Genomic DNA, 20,529 nt, shown 5'->3' with positions numbered 1-20,529 from the left:
AAGTACTCAAGTATGTACTTTAGATGTTTCCATGGTTGTAGCCAAGTCACAAGTCAATCTCACTTATATAGTTTTGACTCGAGTCATTTTCAATTCACCACCGAGTCAAGTCCAAATCAGCGAGTATAGGGTCGAGTTCAAGTCATGGTGGTATGACTCAAGTTCAACCATTTCGTTGAGTGTTGACAGTTTCCAGTTAAATTCTTGTTTAATCCACTTTTTATAACTCTGTTCGGTGATATCAACGGTTCGCATTTATAATATAGGCTACTGATATTTCTCACCTTTAACAGTTTCTGGTCGCATTTTCAAGTACCGCTACCATTAGACGAAATACCAATAGTGTGGTTACACTAGTGTGTTATCGGTCTTGGCCGTCCGAGTCTCGATTCATATGACTTGTCCGAGTCATTACATAGATTGACTCGAGTCGAGTCATTTCCGAATTTTGAGAAAAAGACTCGAGTCACCAGAAATCGCAACTCGACTCATTGCAATTACAGCCCTGGGTGTTTCCACAAGTTGATTTGATTGGCTGACGCATACTCTGTATCGCTAGTTCAGAAGCTCTCCACACTCAAATAGACGCAGTAGTCATAGTATCGTCATAAATTTTCACTCAAGTACAAATAGAAGTAGCGATTTACAAGACATATTACAATCAATGCAAGTGGAAATATATAGTGAAGTTCTGATACATATTTCATGTGCTATGAAGAGTGTATCTACATACAATTTGCTGACATTGTTTTTATGTGCTTCAGGCAAAACAAGGACTGAGAAGAAACCTGTTGTTGCAACCAAAGTTTATCGCCAAAGACGAATACGCGCTCGCGCTCTTAACATGATGCGGTACAGCCGATGCATCGTTTTACGTCTTGCAATGGTAGTTCCTACTTATGATTGCTTATGTCTGTTTTTGATTGTCTTAGCGGTTGTCCTTTGTCAAATTCCTTTGACACATTTCTTTCAAATTTCTCGTATGCACCTCAATTGGAATGTTTGTCATGTTAGTTAGTTAAAACTAGCTGATATTTCCAAAATTCATGTGACACATTTATTTCATATATTTATAATTTTGTGATCGAATTTTCACTTAATCCTTAACTTTGTTAAATTAAATAATAAGAGTTCTTTAATTAATGTTTTACTTGGAATTTGCAATTGTCGTTTTCCAGTAACCCAATATAAACAGTTTGTGAGCTTATATGATGTTGGATTCCATGTAGTTGGGATTCCATGTGGTGGGAGCAGGTATCGAAGTGGAGGAGGTAATCATAGAGATCATTAAGTATTCCACAGGGAGTCCTGAGGACTTGAACAGGGGCGAATAACACGTCCGCAGTACGTGGACTGGCGTCCATAGGGAGTGGCGTTACGTTCACAGGGAGTGGCGTCACGTCCACAGGGAGTGGCGTCAAGTCCACAGTACGTCAGGCGCGTCCATAAGGAGTGGCATGACGTCCACAGGGAGTGGCGTGACGTCCACAGTACGTCAGACGCGTCCATAGGGAACCACGTGACGTCCAGGATAGGTAAGCCGCGTCCATGAGGAGTCGCTTCATGTCCACAACATGTCATTGCGGATGTACTCAGAGGGCAGACAGGACGTCCCTAGTTGTCGACAAACTCACTCCAGGGAGGTGACGGCCGTAAGTTACCGGACGTCCTGCCGGCAATTCCACCGGAAGTCAACTGGACATCGAGTGTTTGCTGGGTAGCTACCGGCTGTATGGTGAATATGTGAAGTTTCAGCAAACCCCGAATCATAGGATTGGAAAAAGACGAGCAGCTAAAGTTAATTGTTGGAATAGATTCAATCAGGTCAAATTAAAATCAAATTTCATATCAACAGACGGAGGACTAATTGCAAAGGCATCACCAGTTGACTCTGAAAAAAAAAATGAATTTAAAAGTACAAGTCACGCAGAAAAAGAAATGAAAACGATAACAAGAGGAGAAAGATCGGATCGGGAAAATATAATATGGATCGAAATTATATGAATGTTTGTTTCATTACACATCTGAAATTTCTGAGAGTGTTGCTTAATGTTGAATTGGATCATATGCCTAATCCATGTTTTCCAATGCCAAGCTGTGGCAATATTCTAAAAGATAAATACACCAGGGTTACCATGTTTTCTAACACAAATTCCGAATGCTATTTAGCGCCCACTAGCGGGTTTCAAAATGAGGTATGAGCACACTGTCGATCAATATGACGTCAGACCAGCAAAGCTTTGTCTATCGACTAGAGGTGGTCCAGAACCGAAGTCACATTTTTCAGTTCCCTCCTGCACTGATCTTGAGCCTACAGTAGGGTAATCGATGCAATTTCTGGCGGCTTAATGTATCTTATTTTCTATATGCTCCTGGTCGTTAAATGATTTGAATGAAATCATGTTAATGTCACATCTATATGATCATTCGTCAACCTAATTAGGGCTGGGCATAATGATTCGAGTACTCGAATCTGAATCGAGTATCAATTTGGATGATTCGAATCGAGTAGTAAAACACGATTTTTTCGAGTACTAAAATTATACGCTCCTCGCAACTGAAAGTTAATTTACTAACGAGAATTATAGTTTTGACAATATTTTCCACTGAGGAAGCCTGAAACCTTGATTGGCCGTGTCGCAGCATACGAGACATATCGCAAAGCTACGAGCGTTACTGGAAATAACACATTTCCGAAGTCATGATCAACCCGCAACATTGTCAACAAGTGCAATGAAATCGTTATGGTTAAAAAAATACCAAAGTATCTTTAATGTGATGGATAACATGCGTTATGTTATTTGTAGTGGCATATACGGTACATATTTGAACTTTAACATAGTGCATGTTGTTGTGACGTCAATATGAGTGATACGCGAATACTCGACTCGACTCGAAGCATAATACGTGATTCAGAATCGAATCACTCAGGTACTCGATTTTGCCCAGCCCTAAACCTAATGCCGATGTGCACTACCCGGCGCCACGGCCAACATTTTATGGTCGCGAATCCAATTTGAAATTGTACCATGACCCACCTTAAAATTTGATGCGCTGATGACTAATTAAAGGGCGGCACATTTGCATAGACTCACTCACGGCCTATTTAGGAAGGTGATTACGTTCAACGCTTTCGCAAACCCCAGAATAACTACCCAAAGGTTTAAGTTTAAGGTTTAGAACCATTATCTTTGAATAAAGCATCCAAACGATCTAAACCGACTCAATGAATATACCGTTATCTTGTAATTGGGATTACAATTAGAATGGAATTATTTCTGTAACTGAATGTCATTTTTATTTATTTTTGATCGCATTTTTTTTTCGGGGTGGTAGTCCCCATATTAAAACCAATAAATGTGATACCAAATCGCGCGCAGCGCGAAGAAAAGTGGTATGTAGCATAAATATGCCAAATATTAATATTTTTTATGTTGATTTAGGCTTATTTTAGAAATTCCTCCCAGCTCAGTTTTTAGAAATTCCCCCCAGCTCAGTTTTAACATTGAAATTCCGGACGTATGACAACCCTCACATACACATTACCTGAACATGATTTGCTTTGGTGCGTTTCGCGTACAGATCATTGCGTATAGTTGAATTTCATAACTAATCCATGATATCTCAAGGCCATGCAGCAGGGACAGTATTGTAAGAGATACACAGATCACCTGAGTATGCCTCGCTTTTGCGGGTTTTACAGTGTCCCGTGTGAGAATATATGAATGTATGCGTCGAATGCATCCAGCATCAAGCTGCCGTAGGATGTGATGAGTTCAGGATGCGGCAACTCATGATACACACATCACCTGAGTATGCCTCGCTTTTGCGGGTTTTACAGTGTCCCGTGTGAGAATATATGAATTTATGCGTCGAATGCATCCAGCATCAAGCTGCCGTAGGATGTGATGAGTTCAGGATGCGGCAACTCATCATAGATTGTTGCCCACAAGCTAACACGTTATCTCAAGAAGAATACTGAAGAATTGTGAAGGAAGATAGTAGCGTGGACTTCAAATGTTCAGAATGTCGACCTGATTTGATTGTGAGTTTTCTTGTTAGTCGCAAGCGACAAGTCTACTTCATATTGTGACATATATAGTATAGTATATAGGTAAAGTAATGATAAATATTATTATCAAGGAGTGTAGGAATTAGGATGAGGAAAGAGGTCGAAAAGGTAGTTTTTCAGAATAGATGTTATATATTATCCAGTGGTCTGGTTAGTTGGCCAATCTGAAAACGGCACAGGATCATACTCGTTCCCAAGTAATTTGGATGAAACTGTTTTCTGTGATTAGGTTTTGATAATCTTCATTTTATAGCCACCACCCCCTCCATTTCCAATTGTGCACGTAGCTGATGCTCAACTTATTGAGGGTGCATGTTAAGGGTCACGTGTCTTTGATGCAACTGGGGCAACTCGGGCGAACCCGGTAAGTCGAACAGTGCAGTTGGATGTGATAAAGTTTTAACCATATTTCCTGTGTAGGATGGTAATATTGTTGAACCGTCGCTATCCGACACTTTAACTCTATCAGTGCCGTTTGATAACCCCGTAAGTCGAACAAAGCAGTTGGATGTGATCAAGTTTTACCCATATTTCCTTGCCCGTCGCTGACCATGCCAAGGTTTACCGGGAAATTATTTAGATATTTCAGCTTTTTTGAATGAATGCTGTCCGACATAAAACCTAACGCAGCATGCAACAGTGCAGCGGCACATGTCAATTAGGGTTATATGTGCCTCGTGCATCCTCATTGTCCGTTCACTAAGAATATACTCCACGTTATGTGAATCATCTTCGATTTCAAAATCTTCATCATTAGGCCTGCTATCCCTAAGATCTTCATCTTCATCCAAATTATCGAGCGTATAGGAGTTTAAAGTTACACTGATAAGGCTGAATTGGGAATTGGACCTTTAGATATTAGATGCTGATATGTCAGTTGATGATCATCGTCCGTACGGAACTGGTAACTGTTTTCTGCTGTTTTCCGTTGACAACTCACAATAACTATATAAAGCCTCATAGGCTCATATACCTTCATCTTTATCAGTGATGCTATCGCTCTTAATGATTACTTTTGGCCCTGCTCCAGTTTTGATTTGCTCCCGATTTTGCTGGGCACGAATAATTTTGATACGCGATTCAATATTCTTCCAGAATTTCAGCAACGCTTCAGGACTCCTCATAGTAGCTGCTAGTCCTGACGCATTAACTTCATTTTTTAATTTATCCCACGCCGCCTTTTTAGTGTTTCGGGACAGTTTGTCCGTTTTCTTGCATGTTATTGCAGCCTACATCGCTATAAGGTCCACAAGAAGATCTTTTTCTGATGGCGTAAAATTTGGTACTCATCGATTTTTATTATTCACATAATTAAATCACAGTTGATACTTTTCACGTCGTCTACGAATCTAACGCAGCCCGACACTGTGTTGTTTTGTACTTAATAAATGTCATAGTATCGTTGGCCTTTTAGTTTCTAATTCCAGTGCACATGGCTTATTTTCATGTACTCGGTAATTATTTTCGTACCCATCCGTCATATTACCACTTTGAAAGTGGAAACGTTCTGTGTTGTTTTGTGATCGATAGTGTATCCGAAGATATCGGTGGCTGAATTTACGACACTCCGAAAATCGCCGAACAACTATACGACTCCGCTTCGAGTGTCACAAAATCAGCAAAACTATCTTTACCGTGTCTATTCACTGGTCTTTTTTTGTCTCCGAAGAAAACAGCGACACGGGGGACGAGTAGCCCAGCAGAAAACCTCCGATTGCGGGAGTCGCGGGACTTGAACCCTCCGGCCGCCTGCGGCTACTAATTGACCAATCTTTCATCATAATTGCAATCTAGTCACGCGGTTCTGAGTTTATTCTACGATTTTATGTTTGGACTATGGTCATTTTCACCTTGTCATCGACACTGTGGTTGTTGTTTGTTGATAGTCATGGTGTTTCGACTACATTAGTCATTTAAAACCAGACCGATATTTTTTGTATTTGCATTCCGTAACTGCCGACTTGTAGCACGGCTCACTTCTAGGCTTTAATAAGACTCCGCTGACGCCACACTTGGATAACTGGATAATCCTAGTTGTATAATTTCACTAAATTAGAGCGAAGTGCCAGTAATCTGATTCTAATCTAATTTGTGAAATGTTCCCATGATTTAATTTTAATTCTAAAATAATTCGTCAAATGTTTATATGCTCTAATTTTAGTTCCAATCAAGAATATCCCTCTCGCACAGGTAAATCCAGGGCCAAGGCGCCATCGCATTATTTACATACACCGTACCATCATAGTATTTATCGTGACGAACAATAGCCATGCTGACATAGTAGCATGTGGTCTCCGAACAACATTCTAGTTTCGACCACAAACAGCACAGCAACGAATAAAAAGAGATAGCCTAGTTATTAACACACGCTTATTCACTTTCATGCCCATAACTACATCAAGAAAAAAAGCGGATGATTGCTTTAGATCTAACCAAAGAAAATATAATATACAAAGAAGTGGAAAGAGATTTCGAAGCAGAGCTTGAGTTCACGGACTGCGATGTTTTGAGTTAGTGGAAAGGAGAAAATCGTCTTCCTCATCTCAAGACTGCTGCTTGAGAACTCGTAGGCGTGAATGCAATATTAGCTTTTTGCTGCCATGCAAAAGAGCCATGCAATAATGCCATATCGAGACAAAATAGCCCACACACAGATGAGCAACCCTGTTTTTAAAGCTTTACGTTGGTACAACGACGGGCTCACTAACATTGGCGATGGGCTTGGTTACGACAAAAGAAGTAAAATTCTATGAATAAAGGAAGTGCATATAAAACATAAAATATCGTGATCATAAACCTCATTTTATTTTGAACTATAAGCTGCGCACGGTACCTGACCAGATTTTTCAGCGACTAATGAATCGATATTGGGGATATGCGGACATGTTACTAGCTGAAAGACTATATCATCTAAAAGATTGATATTGCGGAAAAGCCCTAGGCCGTTTTCTAAGCGTCTCGGTCTTGGCAAAGTCTGGGCCGTTTCACGTCAAGGCAATATATGCTCATTTCAGCTTACTCTCCAACGATGTTTCCATGGCCGAAGCCATATCAGCTAGTGAGGAGTGTGTTGTTGACACATGCGAATTGATTATTTTAAAACAAGTACAATAACTTGTTACTTGAAGAAATCAATTTCAGCCGTTCAAATTGTTCATCGCGTTCTTCAAAAATCACAAATCAGATCGTTGGCCGCATGTGGCCCGCGTGTTGGTGACCCCTGGTATAGTGCAAAACGAGACAATAAGCTTTGATGTACAGACTTTAACGGTTAACCACTTTCATGTTAATGAGAACGCACTGTGACTAGATATGAAGTGAGCTTGATTTTCGCTGCATTTATTTAGAATTCACAATTTTTTTCAATTTTCAACTTTTTTCGAATTCAGAAATTCTAATTCTAATCTAATTTGGAAAAAATTATGTAGCTCTAATTATAATTCTAATCTAATTTAGAAAAGCTGAAAATTTTCTAGTTGTCCAAGTCTGGCTTACGCGGATCACGTGGCAAGAAGGAGCCTATGATAAACCTTCAACACTTAGGTCGTCGACACTATTCCAAGTCACAGTTCTCCGCAACGAATCAGCTGCGGCTCGTTTTTTTTAATGATATTACTCCAACTTTAAGACGGATGTATTCCAAACAAAGCAACCCATATCATATAATGTTCATGTAAGGTTGTGGGTCTCGCACTATAAACAGTATCATCATTTATAATACGATGAAAAAATGTTCTGACGAACACATTTTACAGCTCTCAAATGCACGTATATTTAGTTACTCATTTTGGCGAACACTCTTTAGAGCAGTGGTTCTCAACCGGGGGTCCGCGGACCCCTAGGGGTCCGTGAAGCAATTTCAGGGGGTCCGCGAGACCTCTGAATTTGCAACGTGATTAAAAACCTAATGTGTCGTTTTTTTTTAAAGTTAGGCAAAACATGAGACAGTTTCGCTCCACAACTGCTAAAACCTCATGATCATGACTCACATCATCAGAATAATCGTCTGACATGAAATATCCTACTGTGCCAAATCATTTTGATGCCAATAAACTACTGATACAAACCGTTTGTCTGTTTAGAGACGTTTTGAGGTGTTTGCGGAAAAATAAAAACATAGAGATAGTAAGGTCAATCAGGGTGACTTCGAAATGTTTGTGAAACCTTTTCGACTTGAAGTTGTCAGTCTCATCAAATTAGTAACCACTGACCAGTCGTTTGAAATACAAATTCCGGTAGTATTTCCCCACATTTGTCCCAATGAAGATATTGAAACATCGCCACGAAATTAATTTTATCCTGTGCTAATAACCACTATTTCAGAATAACTTCAGGATGAAATGCCAGATAAAAATGACTAGGCTGAACGTGATATGTTCAATAAAGATATGTTTCATTCGAGAATATTACATTAGCCTCAATCAATTTGCGCGGAAATGGATTTTCGGCACTCGTTCATATCAAATCGAAGATGCAGATTTTCAAGACACAACCACGCACTCCAAGACAAACAGCTGCAAAATTAGCTTTGAAATAATAAAAGTATCTCCAATTTCTACATAAATAGTATGGTGTTATTTTCAAGTAAGATCATTTAGTTGCGTTTTATCACAAGCCTTTGCAGTTCATATTTGCACCAGACACATGACGGTAGCACCATAATTGAGCCAAATTTGAAGTAAAACTCGAGGGGGTCCGCGAGGGTCCGTGACGGTCCACAGGGGTCCGCGAAGCCAGAAAGGTTGAGAACCACTGCTTTAGAGCATCTTTAATGTTGGCTACATAGGGCTCTCACTCCCAAAAATGCTACAGTGCCTCTACAATTTCTACACGCTTTGGGCTGCTGGATACAATGCCTAGTTCGAAACATTTTGTGGAAAATACCCCGAGCTAGCGTGACGGGAGTGTTTTAACCGGGAATCGGTGATCTAAAAGAACGCGCAATTCATCTATACATGAATTTAAATAAGCCACTGTATTCATGGAAACACGTTGCAAACATCGCCGGTATATATTGGAAAATACCCTGAGCCTCGTGAGTTAGCGTGGCGGTATTGGCGGTTTAGAAGTATGCGCAATTCATTTTACATGAATTGTAATAAACCAGCACTGCATTAACAGATACATGCTACAGACATCGTCGGTATGACGTAAATTTTTGAGATTTGACAGATTTTGTGACTGATTCTTTTTCACTGGATTGGGATTAGGATTGGATTGACCGATTTTCAGCGAGATTGATGTCTTGTGGGGAATGGCGACGAAGTTTCTCGTCCTACCGCGATTTTACGAGAGAGAGAGAGAGAGAGAGAGAGAGAGAGAGAGAGAGACAGAGAGTCTTTATTTTCATCCAACCAAAATACATAACACACGGCAGTGGTGGTGGTACAGAAAATATGCAGTTTGCAGTTTGCAGTTTGAAGTTTGCAAAGTTATTGCTTCATGTACTTTGGCGCTCATGGAGCGTTACATTTTTTTTACATAATTATATTGACATAAGATGTAGCATTCCAATTGGTATTCCATGTTTCAATCGGATTAGGATTAGGATATCAAAAAATTATGGATTAGGATTTGAACTTTTGGATTTGGATTGGATTAGGACATAGAAATTTCAAATACACTCATCTCTGCTTCGCAGATACGTGTTATTTCCACCAACGTGCGTAGCTTTGGTTCCATACTTACCGACAAGGCTATTACCGAGATGTACATAACCGAGAAAGACACGACTGAGAATAGTTCGATTCCAATACCGAGAAAACCATTACCGAGAAGGAACATTACCGAGAACGGCCAATGCCAAGAATCTAACTTACTGAGAAGGCGTTGTGGAGAAATTTATATCTGAGAATCGACACTGAATGTGACAAAGCCGCCATGCACATGTACACGAATTGTATATATACATTACATGCCTGCATTGCATTCTCGGTAATGTCTATTCTCGGTGGTGTCCATTTTCGGTAATGACTTTCTCAGTAATGTTTTTTTCCGGTATTGACCGGGCTCCGGCCGGCAGGCCACATTATCAACTAGGACGGGAAGCTGTCCGCGGGCCGGACAAAATCCCGTCGCGGGCCGTATGCTACCCGCCCCTGATGTAACCGAAGTACCGAATACGAAGCATGTGACATGCCGGCTAACAATTGCCAGTGTTGCAAAAGAAGTTTACTAGCGTATAAGCGAGCCCCTGAAGGCGTGTGGACTAGGAGCCTTTATGGAGGCATATCGTCCTGAACAGTAGCGTCATAACGCGTGGATACAATAGTGTCTAAACATATATAATCGTCTTCTAAATATTTATATACAAAGGTGGTCAGTAATGAACTACTGTACTATTTCCGAGTACTCAATGGATTATATTGTTTGATAATAATTTCCGCGTGTAGGCCTACCCGATTCCTGACCAGTGTCAGCGGACAATATTTGGGTTTATTACATTATTATACTGTATAATAAAGTTCTTTACCTCCAAGACTCTATTTTACTCGGCAGTTCTTCTGTACCTGCCAAATCTACTTTTCGATACTACACTATGGAGCATTTTTTTTAATTTTCAAGTTCTACCTCCAGTTGAAGTAGGCTTGACATGTATTGAAAATAGCTGCTTCAATTTTACAGCGTTACCTCCATTTCTACTTGGATAACAACGATGACTACTTTTGCCACCTCCGTATAAATATTACACCCACCAGGAGTTCTTAACCTAACCTAATCTGACAAATCCTTACGGTAGTCTGAAAGCCTTCGCGGACGCCGGTTCTTGGCCGATTCGCAAAAACAAAAATCTGCCACGATACGTATTCAACTATGAATTTAATACATTACCATAGGCTATTGGTGAAGGTGCGCAAAATTAACTGTGCCTCGACAAATTCTGAAAGGAACGAAACCATTAAAATATAATTTTCGTACAAAATGATAACTATATAAATGAATATTGATTGCATTTCCGATGCCAGTTAAGAAATTCAAGGCTTTACCGTCGAAAGGGTCATCGTATTGTTCGGTCGAAACGCAACAGCCTTATTCCAATTTCCTAATTATAGTTGAACATTGAATATAAAATTGACATTGGAGAATGATTGGGTCTTGATTTCGAACCCCGACCCCCTTACGTACGTTACTGCACAGTGTACAACGTACCACCACAGTCATATTTCGATTACTGATCGGACCCAGTCGCGAGGCAGCGTAGTGGTATAATTCACAGCTGCGACACCAGTGAGTTGCGGGTTCAAGTCCGACCGAGGTCTACACCAGAATACCTGCCTACCCATGTCGTCTGCCTATGAAATTATAACCACACCAAAACGCACTTTACTCCATGCCATTACTGTAAGCTGTGTATATCATTAAAAAAAACTGACGGGACGTTTTGATACCGGCACTGCACTCGGTAATATCAAGCCTTACTGTCGAATTTAATCTTGAAACGGTGCGATTATTCTGGTGTAACTGCAGCAAGAGCAATATGAGCACATGTCGCAACCTATTAGTAGATATTCGCTTTCTACCCAATACCTAACGGTTTGAAATTCGCATTGGTGCGCTCTTTACCAGCCCGTCCGCCTTCGATTAAGTGTACTGAATTACTGAATTATCTCACGAATCGTATGATCTAAGTTCTAAGAATCAGCCCCACTAAGTATCTGGTGTTCCATTAAAATTTGACAACCTCAACGCCGTGCATTGTACATTGTACAACCACACAACGCAACGTGTCAGTAACGAACTAAACTAAATGCTCACGTTGCTCAGAAGTGACATTGCGCGACAATTCAAGAATACGAGTGTATCAGGTAGACAAGAATGAATACACAAAACTGATAATTACAAACTGGAAATCGCGCAGCGAATCACTATAGTTGCCCTCTTATATCCAACACCGGGTGTAGGGGGTTCGGACATCGCATTTACTAGCTTAAATCGCGACAATTGTATGCGGACTATATTGGCGTTCTGGGCTGCTTCTTGCATTTCCCTATTTACGTTCGCAAAGATTTATTGGAATAAACGACCATGCGCTGGAATAGATTTCAATTTGTAGGCACAAATACACAATAACACACCATCCAATTCCGGGTCTATCACAAAACTCTCACCAACGTATGCGTGTATTCGCTCGTCTAATTCAGAGAAGTGTGAAGCGTGCGCGCCTCCAAATCGATATGACAAACATGGTAATGTTTTTATTCTCTGGCGTTGTTTACATATATTCGTCTTATCACTAATTTGGTAAATTGCCTACTTCACATAAGCATCGGTCCTGTTTTGTGAAATGCATAGCGTCTAGCCGCACAATTGGCTATCAGTGTTGTGCTGATGACGAAATTGCAGTTATGACGAATAACCTCGACACAATAATTGCGGCATATCTAACCTCCCCAGGTTTGGCGCCTATGTATTAACATGGTCAGTTAGAAAAGGTCGGGCCAACGAGGCAACAATTATTAATTTTGTTAACGATTACCGTAAAATTTTGTGAATCCAGCCTGTAGTATAGCATATCATCTTATGAAATACATCGGAGCTGGAGCTACTTTTCAAACACCCCGCTCCAGCTCCGGCTCCACTTTAATTTTGTGTACAGCTCCGGCTACACTGAAAATGCACGGCTCCGAGCCGCTCGCACGTTGCTCTGACTCTAAAGCGCTGGTTAAGTGCATGTCCCATCAGTTCCCAGGTCATGTATCATCGGGCCCATCGAGTTGGAACCGATGATTCGGCACTATTTGCTTATCCCTATTTCGTCGAAAAAATTATTTATATATTTCGAGCAAAGGTGGGTCTCAGAATGTTTTCAAAATGGTAAGTTACCACCACTAGGAAGAGGTTAAAAACATTTTTTCAAATGGTGTCAAGTTTGGTTCAATCCACACCAGTACTATCAATGTGTAAATTCCAAACCTGTGCTGCATTTAATCCTCTAGATACGAAATATAGTTGTTAGGGCAATGTGCAAGCTCCGTTTCTCTGGGAATGACAGGTGGAATTCTGAAATTCGCTAAAGCGGTGATCTTTTAGATTTGGAAGCCAATACGGTCCCGACATTTCTGCATCATTGCAGCTATCGAATTTTTAATCCTTATTACACCCCAAAGAAATGGATGCGGAGCGATATAATTAAGTGTGAAGGCAAGCAAGAATGCTACTTAATGTACCGACTAAAATACCTACTTAAGACACTCAAATTCTAGATCTTGATGTATTAAGTGCAGTCGGTTTTTAATTATAATAATGTGATCCCTTGAAATTCACGAGAGTAGGCCTATAGGCTACACTAATTCCATTAGCTCATGATACGAGGCATGCATTGCCCCTTGACGTGGTATATTCCAGAATCTTTGTGCTTATAATAATTTACTTGATGACATAGAACACTTCCTGGATCTATAAAGTTGCATACATTCTATAAATTCCTCACACTGCGATTGCGAAGGGTATTTCAGAAGCAGTTTATTATAGACATGGCCCCGGCAATGAGATCATACATGCTCGGTGTTACGTCGGACATAGATAAATTAATTTATTTTGTTATAGGGCCTACCAGTGGAAACGGGTATGGGCCAGAATGATGACTACGGGCCGAGCGGCTTTAGTACACAGTCGCAATTTCTAATATAAAACTGTAATAATTCTTAATGCTAATATATTTAATGGTGATGGTTAGGTACAGTCAAATCATAGAACTGTCTAAATTTCAAGAAATGAGTGTTGTTCTAGTCAAGAGATTCTCAAACACTTTGAGAAATGTCCTCTCCGACCTAGGAGATTATCAAAAAAGTCGTAATTCATCCTTCATAAAGGGTTGCACCGAGATGAGGAGTTTAACATGGCATTCGCAGCGTAGCCGCTCAACATTCACATTCGTTTAGTGTCTCAAAATTCAGAAAAGTTGCCGAAGCTCGAAGGGACCCTTTAGTTATTTCGTAAATCAACACGAAGTAGATTATTTTGGCGCAGATTGATTGAACTTGTATTTTATCTGTGCTTTGCGCGATACATTCGTGGTATAGTCAGGGCAGTAACTGCCGCACCCCAAACCCCCAAGCTTGCTGTCTTAATATTAGGATACCCCTGGACCCTGAAACATGCATAATTTATAGAGATACGCATTTCGGCGTCAGCCATTGCCGCGTCACGACACATCAAGACGTTGATAATGACGTTTCGACTGATATGCGACTTTGCGAAGTGTGCTGCAAAAAGCTCGACGGCAAGGAAAACTTGATCCCAAACTACCGCCTCAAGTTGGCCGACATCGATATGTCCCTTGTCCATAGGCACATTACACATTCTTAAGATAGTAATTCCAATAGCTGCGAATTGTATTCGCGTGTCGCGCTCACTGATTGCCGTCAATATATGTTCGCTATACGAGTTATCTGTACAGATGGAATTCTTGCCATTTCATGTTGTCACCGCATCAAGCAAGCATCGGCCCACTGAGTGAGACACCAACTATGCAAAGTCGAACCGCACCAATCTATCATGAAATGGCATTCGTTGATGGAAAATGAACCATGGCATCTTCCTTCCCGTAGATTATCCAACCCATATTCGACTGTTATGAACCGCATATTTCCTTGTTATACTGTTTCTCTAAATCAAGAAATAAATAAAATTAGCGATCAGTCAAATGGATGCCTGTGACTGAGATGCGCTCGCGATCTACCGTTTGAACGTGTCGGACGGTTGAACGGAAAATCGAAATGAAATCGATTGCAATTTATATATTATTGACAAAGACAATTTATAAACCAATCGTGCAGTGGTTCTAAAGCTTTCTGTCTTCTCGAACCTTTTTTGAACCGTTACGGATCCCCTCGGACACCCCCAAGTTTCAATTCAAATTTAGCACAGTTATCGTGCAGCCGTCATCTTTCTTGTCCAAATTTTAATACCAAGCTAGTGATAAACAGCAACAAAGTGTCTTTTCTTGAAAATAACATCACTCTTCGTAGTAATTGAATAAAAATTTATTATTTTTAAATCGATTTCTGTGATAGTTGCATTTCTTGACATACATGGCCGGGTATTGCATATCCGCGCCTTCGATTTGATATGAAAGATGACGAAAATCCATTTAATCCATTTCCGCGAAGATAGGTGATGGCGAATGTAATAATAAAGCGTAACTCTTTCGACCAGGGCCGAAACAGCACGTCGTCAGGCCTTCAACAAAATGATTGTCTGACCCCCTCCCCTCATAGGGCGATAAACCCAACTTGGGGGAGATAATTTTTCTCTGTGGGATGGCATTTGTCTGGTGGGGTTCAAATTGCCAGGCCAGGAACATTCGGCGACAGCCATTTAGGCGCCTATGGACAATTGAACGATTTACATATATGTATATTGCAATGTATTTATATATCGAGGTTTTCGGCCAGCATAGGGGCAGCTAAGTTCAGTCAAGGTGTTCTCGCTGCCGATCGTTCTGGCACACGTCTCGGTGTAGCATGTTACATGACCTGAAACTGCATATGTCTTGGAGCGACGTGTTGCTGTAATGTCCGGCGCCGAAATGCCCATTTCTATAAATCATGCGTATATTTTACTTAGGGGATGGTACCCAATAACTAAGATACTTGGCAACATTCAATCACGCATAGCACGAAAATATATTGAATAAAGTTGCTTAAATTTGCCTAAACGGTACTCAGTCATTTATGTTCATTCGAGCTCGCCCCCCCCCCCTTCGTCGATTGGGGGTATGGGGTGGGGCAGTTACAGTCCTGATCGCAACATACATGGCACCCAAACAGATTTTTATAATGCATATGAAACGTGCCGTCTAGTCATTTCTATCAAGCAGCTCACCTTGAAGATATCTCAGAAAGTTGTCATGTATATCACAGGAGAAATGGGGTTTCCAAGTATTTCGAAGCGGACCTTACTACTCCAACTTTTTTTATTTTTCCACAAACCACAACAAACCGTCCAATCTGTTGATGTAAGTCCTAAAGGTTTAGCATCTATGAAGCGAAACAGCCTCGTGATTTCCCTAATTAAAATACACGTTGGGATATCAGCCATTTTGCAAAATTAGTCAACAGTGGAGGATCTTTTGAAATGTGACACGAAATCATTTCGAAGAGGACGAATGAACGTGACGCAACTTGATTCGGCTCAAACGTTTGAATTTCAAAACGATTTCAAATAGCAAATAGCAAATGGGAACGTCAGTCTAGAACAGCGGTTCTCAACCGGGGGTCCGCGAAGCAATTTCAGGGGGTCCGCGAGACCTCTAATTTTTTTAAATGGCTTATATATATTATTTTTTAATTTGAGAAAGCATGAGGCAGTTTTGCACCACAACTGCTAAAACCTCATGACTCTTATCATCATAATAATCGTCTGACATGGACTATCGTAGTGTGGTAACTCATTTTCATTGCCAATTTCCCAATAACCTGCTGATACAAACATAGTGCTGTTTAGAGACGTTTCGTTGGGGTTTGTGGACAAAATAAAAATATGGAGATATAACGTCAATTAGGGTGACTTCGTAATGTCTGCGAAACCTTCTCAATTTGAAGTTGTCAGTCTCATCAAATTAGTGAACAGTCGTACGAAATAGGAATTTACGAAGTATTTCCCTAATTTGTCCCAATGAAGGGAGCAGCTTCTTAGAGGTACAGGACTTTAATACAATTGAATATTCATATTGAAATGGACCCGAATATTTTCGGCTGACAATCGTCATAAATCAGACAACGATATACCTGCTCTTAAAGCACGGCTATCAGATTTTGCGCATTCTTATTGCGGATGCCCTATCGACAAGGCTAATTTTTTGATGAACAAGGAGAGTTTCGTTGCTATCAAAGCATTACGCTCCAACCCTGACATTCATATCACCATTCTATTGGTATGCAGCCTTGTCTTGTTAATGTTCAATTGTTCATGGTCGAAAATGTTTGCTCGTAAATATATATGTAAACCCGAACAGAACAAGTCGTTTCATGACAGTCTTTCTCTAGTTGGAAAACGTGGATCGCATCCTTTGGAGCATAAATATTGTCTACACTAGGATTTCACTTTGACGGTAGAAACTCTCTGCGGGCCGATCAAAATGCCGTCGCGGGCCGAATCCGGCCAGCGGTCCGTATGTTACCCGTCCCTGCGCTAAATGCTGGACGTGATATGTTCATAAAATATGTGTTTCTTCGTTTTGGTGCCATAAATGTTGCGATCACACCAAAAGTATCGTTGGAAGTGTCATGCGTTAATATTGCATTAGCTTCCATCTATCTTTGCGGAAATGGTTTTCGGCACTCCTCGTTCATATCAAAACGAAGACGCGGATTTTCAAGACACGACCACGTACTACAAGAAATAGCTTACAGCAGCAAAATTAGCTTTGAAATACTAAAAGTCCACCAATTTTTACATAAATAGTATGATGTTATCTTCAAGAAAATCATTATTTTACCGTTTATCACAAGCCTACAGTTCATATTTGCACGAGACAGATGAAGGTTGCACCATAATAGAGCTAAAATTGAACTAAAACTTGAGGGGGTCCGCGAGGGTCCGTGACGGTCAAAAGGGGTCAGCGAAGCCAAAAAGGTTGAGAACCACTGGTCTAGAAACACCATTTACTGCCATTCAGATTCGAAACCCTTCAAACTTAGATCAACATTAAATTACGTATTGCCCTTGATGCTATATATATTTTTAATGTATTTAGGGCATCAGTAAATCATCAGCTGAGTCTTGGAGATCACTCCGATCGGAGAGAGATTGTTACTCTTTTTACGGACTAGTACATCACGCTTTAGCTATGAATGGGACAGTGAATGCGACGGGACCCGCAAATCCTTTCACCAAAGTTGAATATGCTGTGATTGGGCCGGCATTCATACTTTTTACCCTTGTCGGAAGCACTACCAACGCTCTGATGATTGTCACCATACATCGTATGAAGAAATCAGTATTTCATATCATCGTGCTTGGACTATGCTGTTCCGATATCATATCAGCTTTGAACAGCCCGTGGTACATGTACGTAAGTCTTTCGGCTCATAACTTTAAGTTACCCCGTTTGCTCTGTATATGTCCTGCGGCGATTCAGTTGACAACATCAGCGGCCACCATTAATCACGTCCTCCTACTGAGCGTTATTCGATTCCGGGGTGTGATCCATGCCATTTCATCTCGAGGAGAAGTTACTCCGAGCAAGTGCACAAGATATGTTATCCGGATCTGGTTCATCTCTGTCGCGCTGTCATTACCATTCTATTTTGCATTCGATGTAGCGGACGGAGACAGCGGTGAAACAAGATGCGAAGCTAAAATGTACAATCTGAGAACCAGGGTGTATTCATACATACTGTCACTAACAGTGGGAATCCTCATCCCCATGATATTGGTCGTAGTACTGTGTACGGCAATCATCATATTTCTGATACTGCGAAAGCATAGAACATCAGCAAAGTCGAACAGCCCCGCATCACGAAAACGAGAGAAACAGGTCTTGCATCAGCTTGGGATTGTAGCCGCGAGTTCCCTGGTCGGATACGGCGTGGTGTTCAGCGCGACTGTATACATTTTCGCCAGCTTGGAGAGAATATCTCGTCGCACGGCCTTGATAATTTCAGTGACTTCACACGCGATACTCCGTATCACCGAATGCCTCAACCCATTGTTTTATTACTTCGGTTCGAGTGAAATAAGAAATGCGGCCAGACAAATGTGGAAGGAGTTGGGAAAGACAGCAAACGTGGTCGTTACAGAAAAAGAAAAAATGAGTAGTGATCAGCCTGTTGTCGTGACCTCATGAATTACATTCAGTGAAATGCATTGCGATGTCCCATGGCAGTTGTATAAACACCAGGAACTAACTTTTTGAAATGTTCTGTACTTTTAGACACTGCACATCTCAATTTTCACTCATCAACACATGAATTATTATAATATTTGAGATTTTCTTTTGTGTGATTGTACAGTCGAGTCCAGTCTTTTGAGTACAGTCTTTTGAAAATATTTTCGATTGTATGCATGTTTTCTGAAATTACTCGGATTTACAAATATAATTGAACCAGTGCTCTACTCAGAGAGTGGGATTCGTTAAATGTTAGGAGGAGAGATATGAGCCGTACAAGTACAGCAGTTCTGGATATGATGACCCAAGCCCGAATGCGTGAGCTAGGCCTTCTGATTACGTCAATATTGCACCCTGCGTGGGTCAACGGAGCAACAGTTGACCCACATTGCTGTGGTTACAGTACAGCTACGGTACGGATATGGTATACACCAGTGATTCCCAACCACGGCTCCAAGGTAGCCCTCTTGCGGCTCTGATTAACCTCTGTTAGACTATGCCACAAAATTATAACAGACGAGAGTTGTGGTTTGTTTCTATAAATAGACTCCAAATTATTTTACTTGAAATATCACGCCCTTCTGCTTTTGGATAATAATATGACTCTTTTCCGTTAGCGCTGTGGGTTTGACCAGGAGAAAGGCTGGATTTAGCTCCGCTGTCCTATACGCAATACGATAACAATCCGAATGGAGAAGACGTCTTTGCCTATCTGGGAGACGCAACTGGTTTATGCCTCGCTATTTATCGAAACTGAGTTACAACAACACCCACGAATCTTGTTGCTACGCAATTGCTCGTATTAACGAATGGGCGCGGATATTCATAACCCCGTTGTATTAAAATAATGGTCCAGTGCCATACGTAACTGGTTTTGCACCTCTATAATTACGCATCGGTAGTTACGACGAAGTGTACATATAAAAACAACGAAGCAGGGGATCTCGTCGATCTCGTCTCTACATCATATCAGTCAGAACCCGATTTCACACATGATTATATAATTAATCATACATACGAAGCGGAATCTGTTATATCAGGGGCAGGCGACATACGGCCCGCGGACAGTTTCTCGTTTAACATGACAATGTGGCCCGCGATCCCAGTCTGCCGAGATTCCTCACTACATGCTTAAACATCAAATTTTAGTGACTGTATGTTATTATATACGTGCGTGCGCAGCGTGCGAGAGTATAGCTTACGCGGAAGTTCGTCGAAGCGAGAAAACTTGCATTACCGGCATTTACCATGTACTCAACCCTAATGAATTGATATCTTGGTAAATTTGGGGTACCGGGCTCATCGAACGCCTTGAAATATTAATTAAGGATTGCATCATAGTGTCATATATGGTGTGGACCTGGACACAAGCAAATCTCACTGCTCAGTGAAATTGGTATTCGTCACACTTTTCACTTGGCTAAAGGCAATTTGGCGGTAATTTATGACAGGTTTGCCGACCAATAAATTTGATAAACTGGTATCAATCGAAAGCCACCGCGGTACTTATTGCGAAAATATCAAATTTATTCTGGTCATGGCCCTGGTACCCCCCAAAATCAACCTCGAATGTTGCATTGTAACGGAGTTTGATATTATGACGCAACCATATCGTCTGAGCAGC

At 40.9% G+C, this 20,529-nt stretch overlaps 2 protein-coding genes across 2 annotated transcripts in view; one reads left to right on the top strand and one right to left on the bottom strand.

The window, feature by feature from the left end:
• The window catches only part of LOC145434828 (ARF GTPase-activating protein GIT2-like), a 336,581-nt gene that overhangs the window by 74,953 nt on the left and 241,099 nt on the right, over positions 1-20,529 (bottom strand). The window lies entirely within an intron of this gene.
• Positions 17,865-18,863, top strand: LOC145436495 (apelin receptor B-like). The gene has a single exon (XM_080313857.1). It carries the CDS (start codon positions 17,865-17,867, stop codon positions 18,861-18,863), a length of 999 nt encoding a protein of 332 aa, XP_080169983.1.

The sequence above is a fragment of the Botryllus schlosseri genome, chromosome 3 (assembly GCF_051294905.1).
Source record: "Botryllus schlosseri isolate E-star chromosome 3, Bs_hap1, whole genome shotgun sequence".
Lineage (NCBI taxonomy): Eukaryota > Metazoa > Chordata > Ascidiacea > Stolidobranchia > Styelidae > Botryllus > Botryllus schlosseri.
The sequence above is the reverse complement of the archived record's forward strand: the minus strand, read 5'-3'. Positions and strand labels throughout refer to the sequence as shown.

Excerpts from the sequence above, each read along its gene's own strand:
- LOC145436495 (XM_080313857.1), top strand. The coding sequence starts at position 17,865 with ATGAATGGGACAGTGAATGCGACGGGACCCGCAAATCCTTTCACCAAA.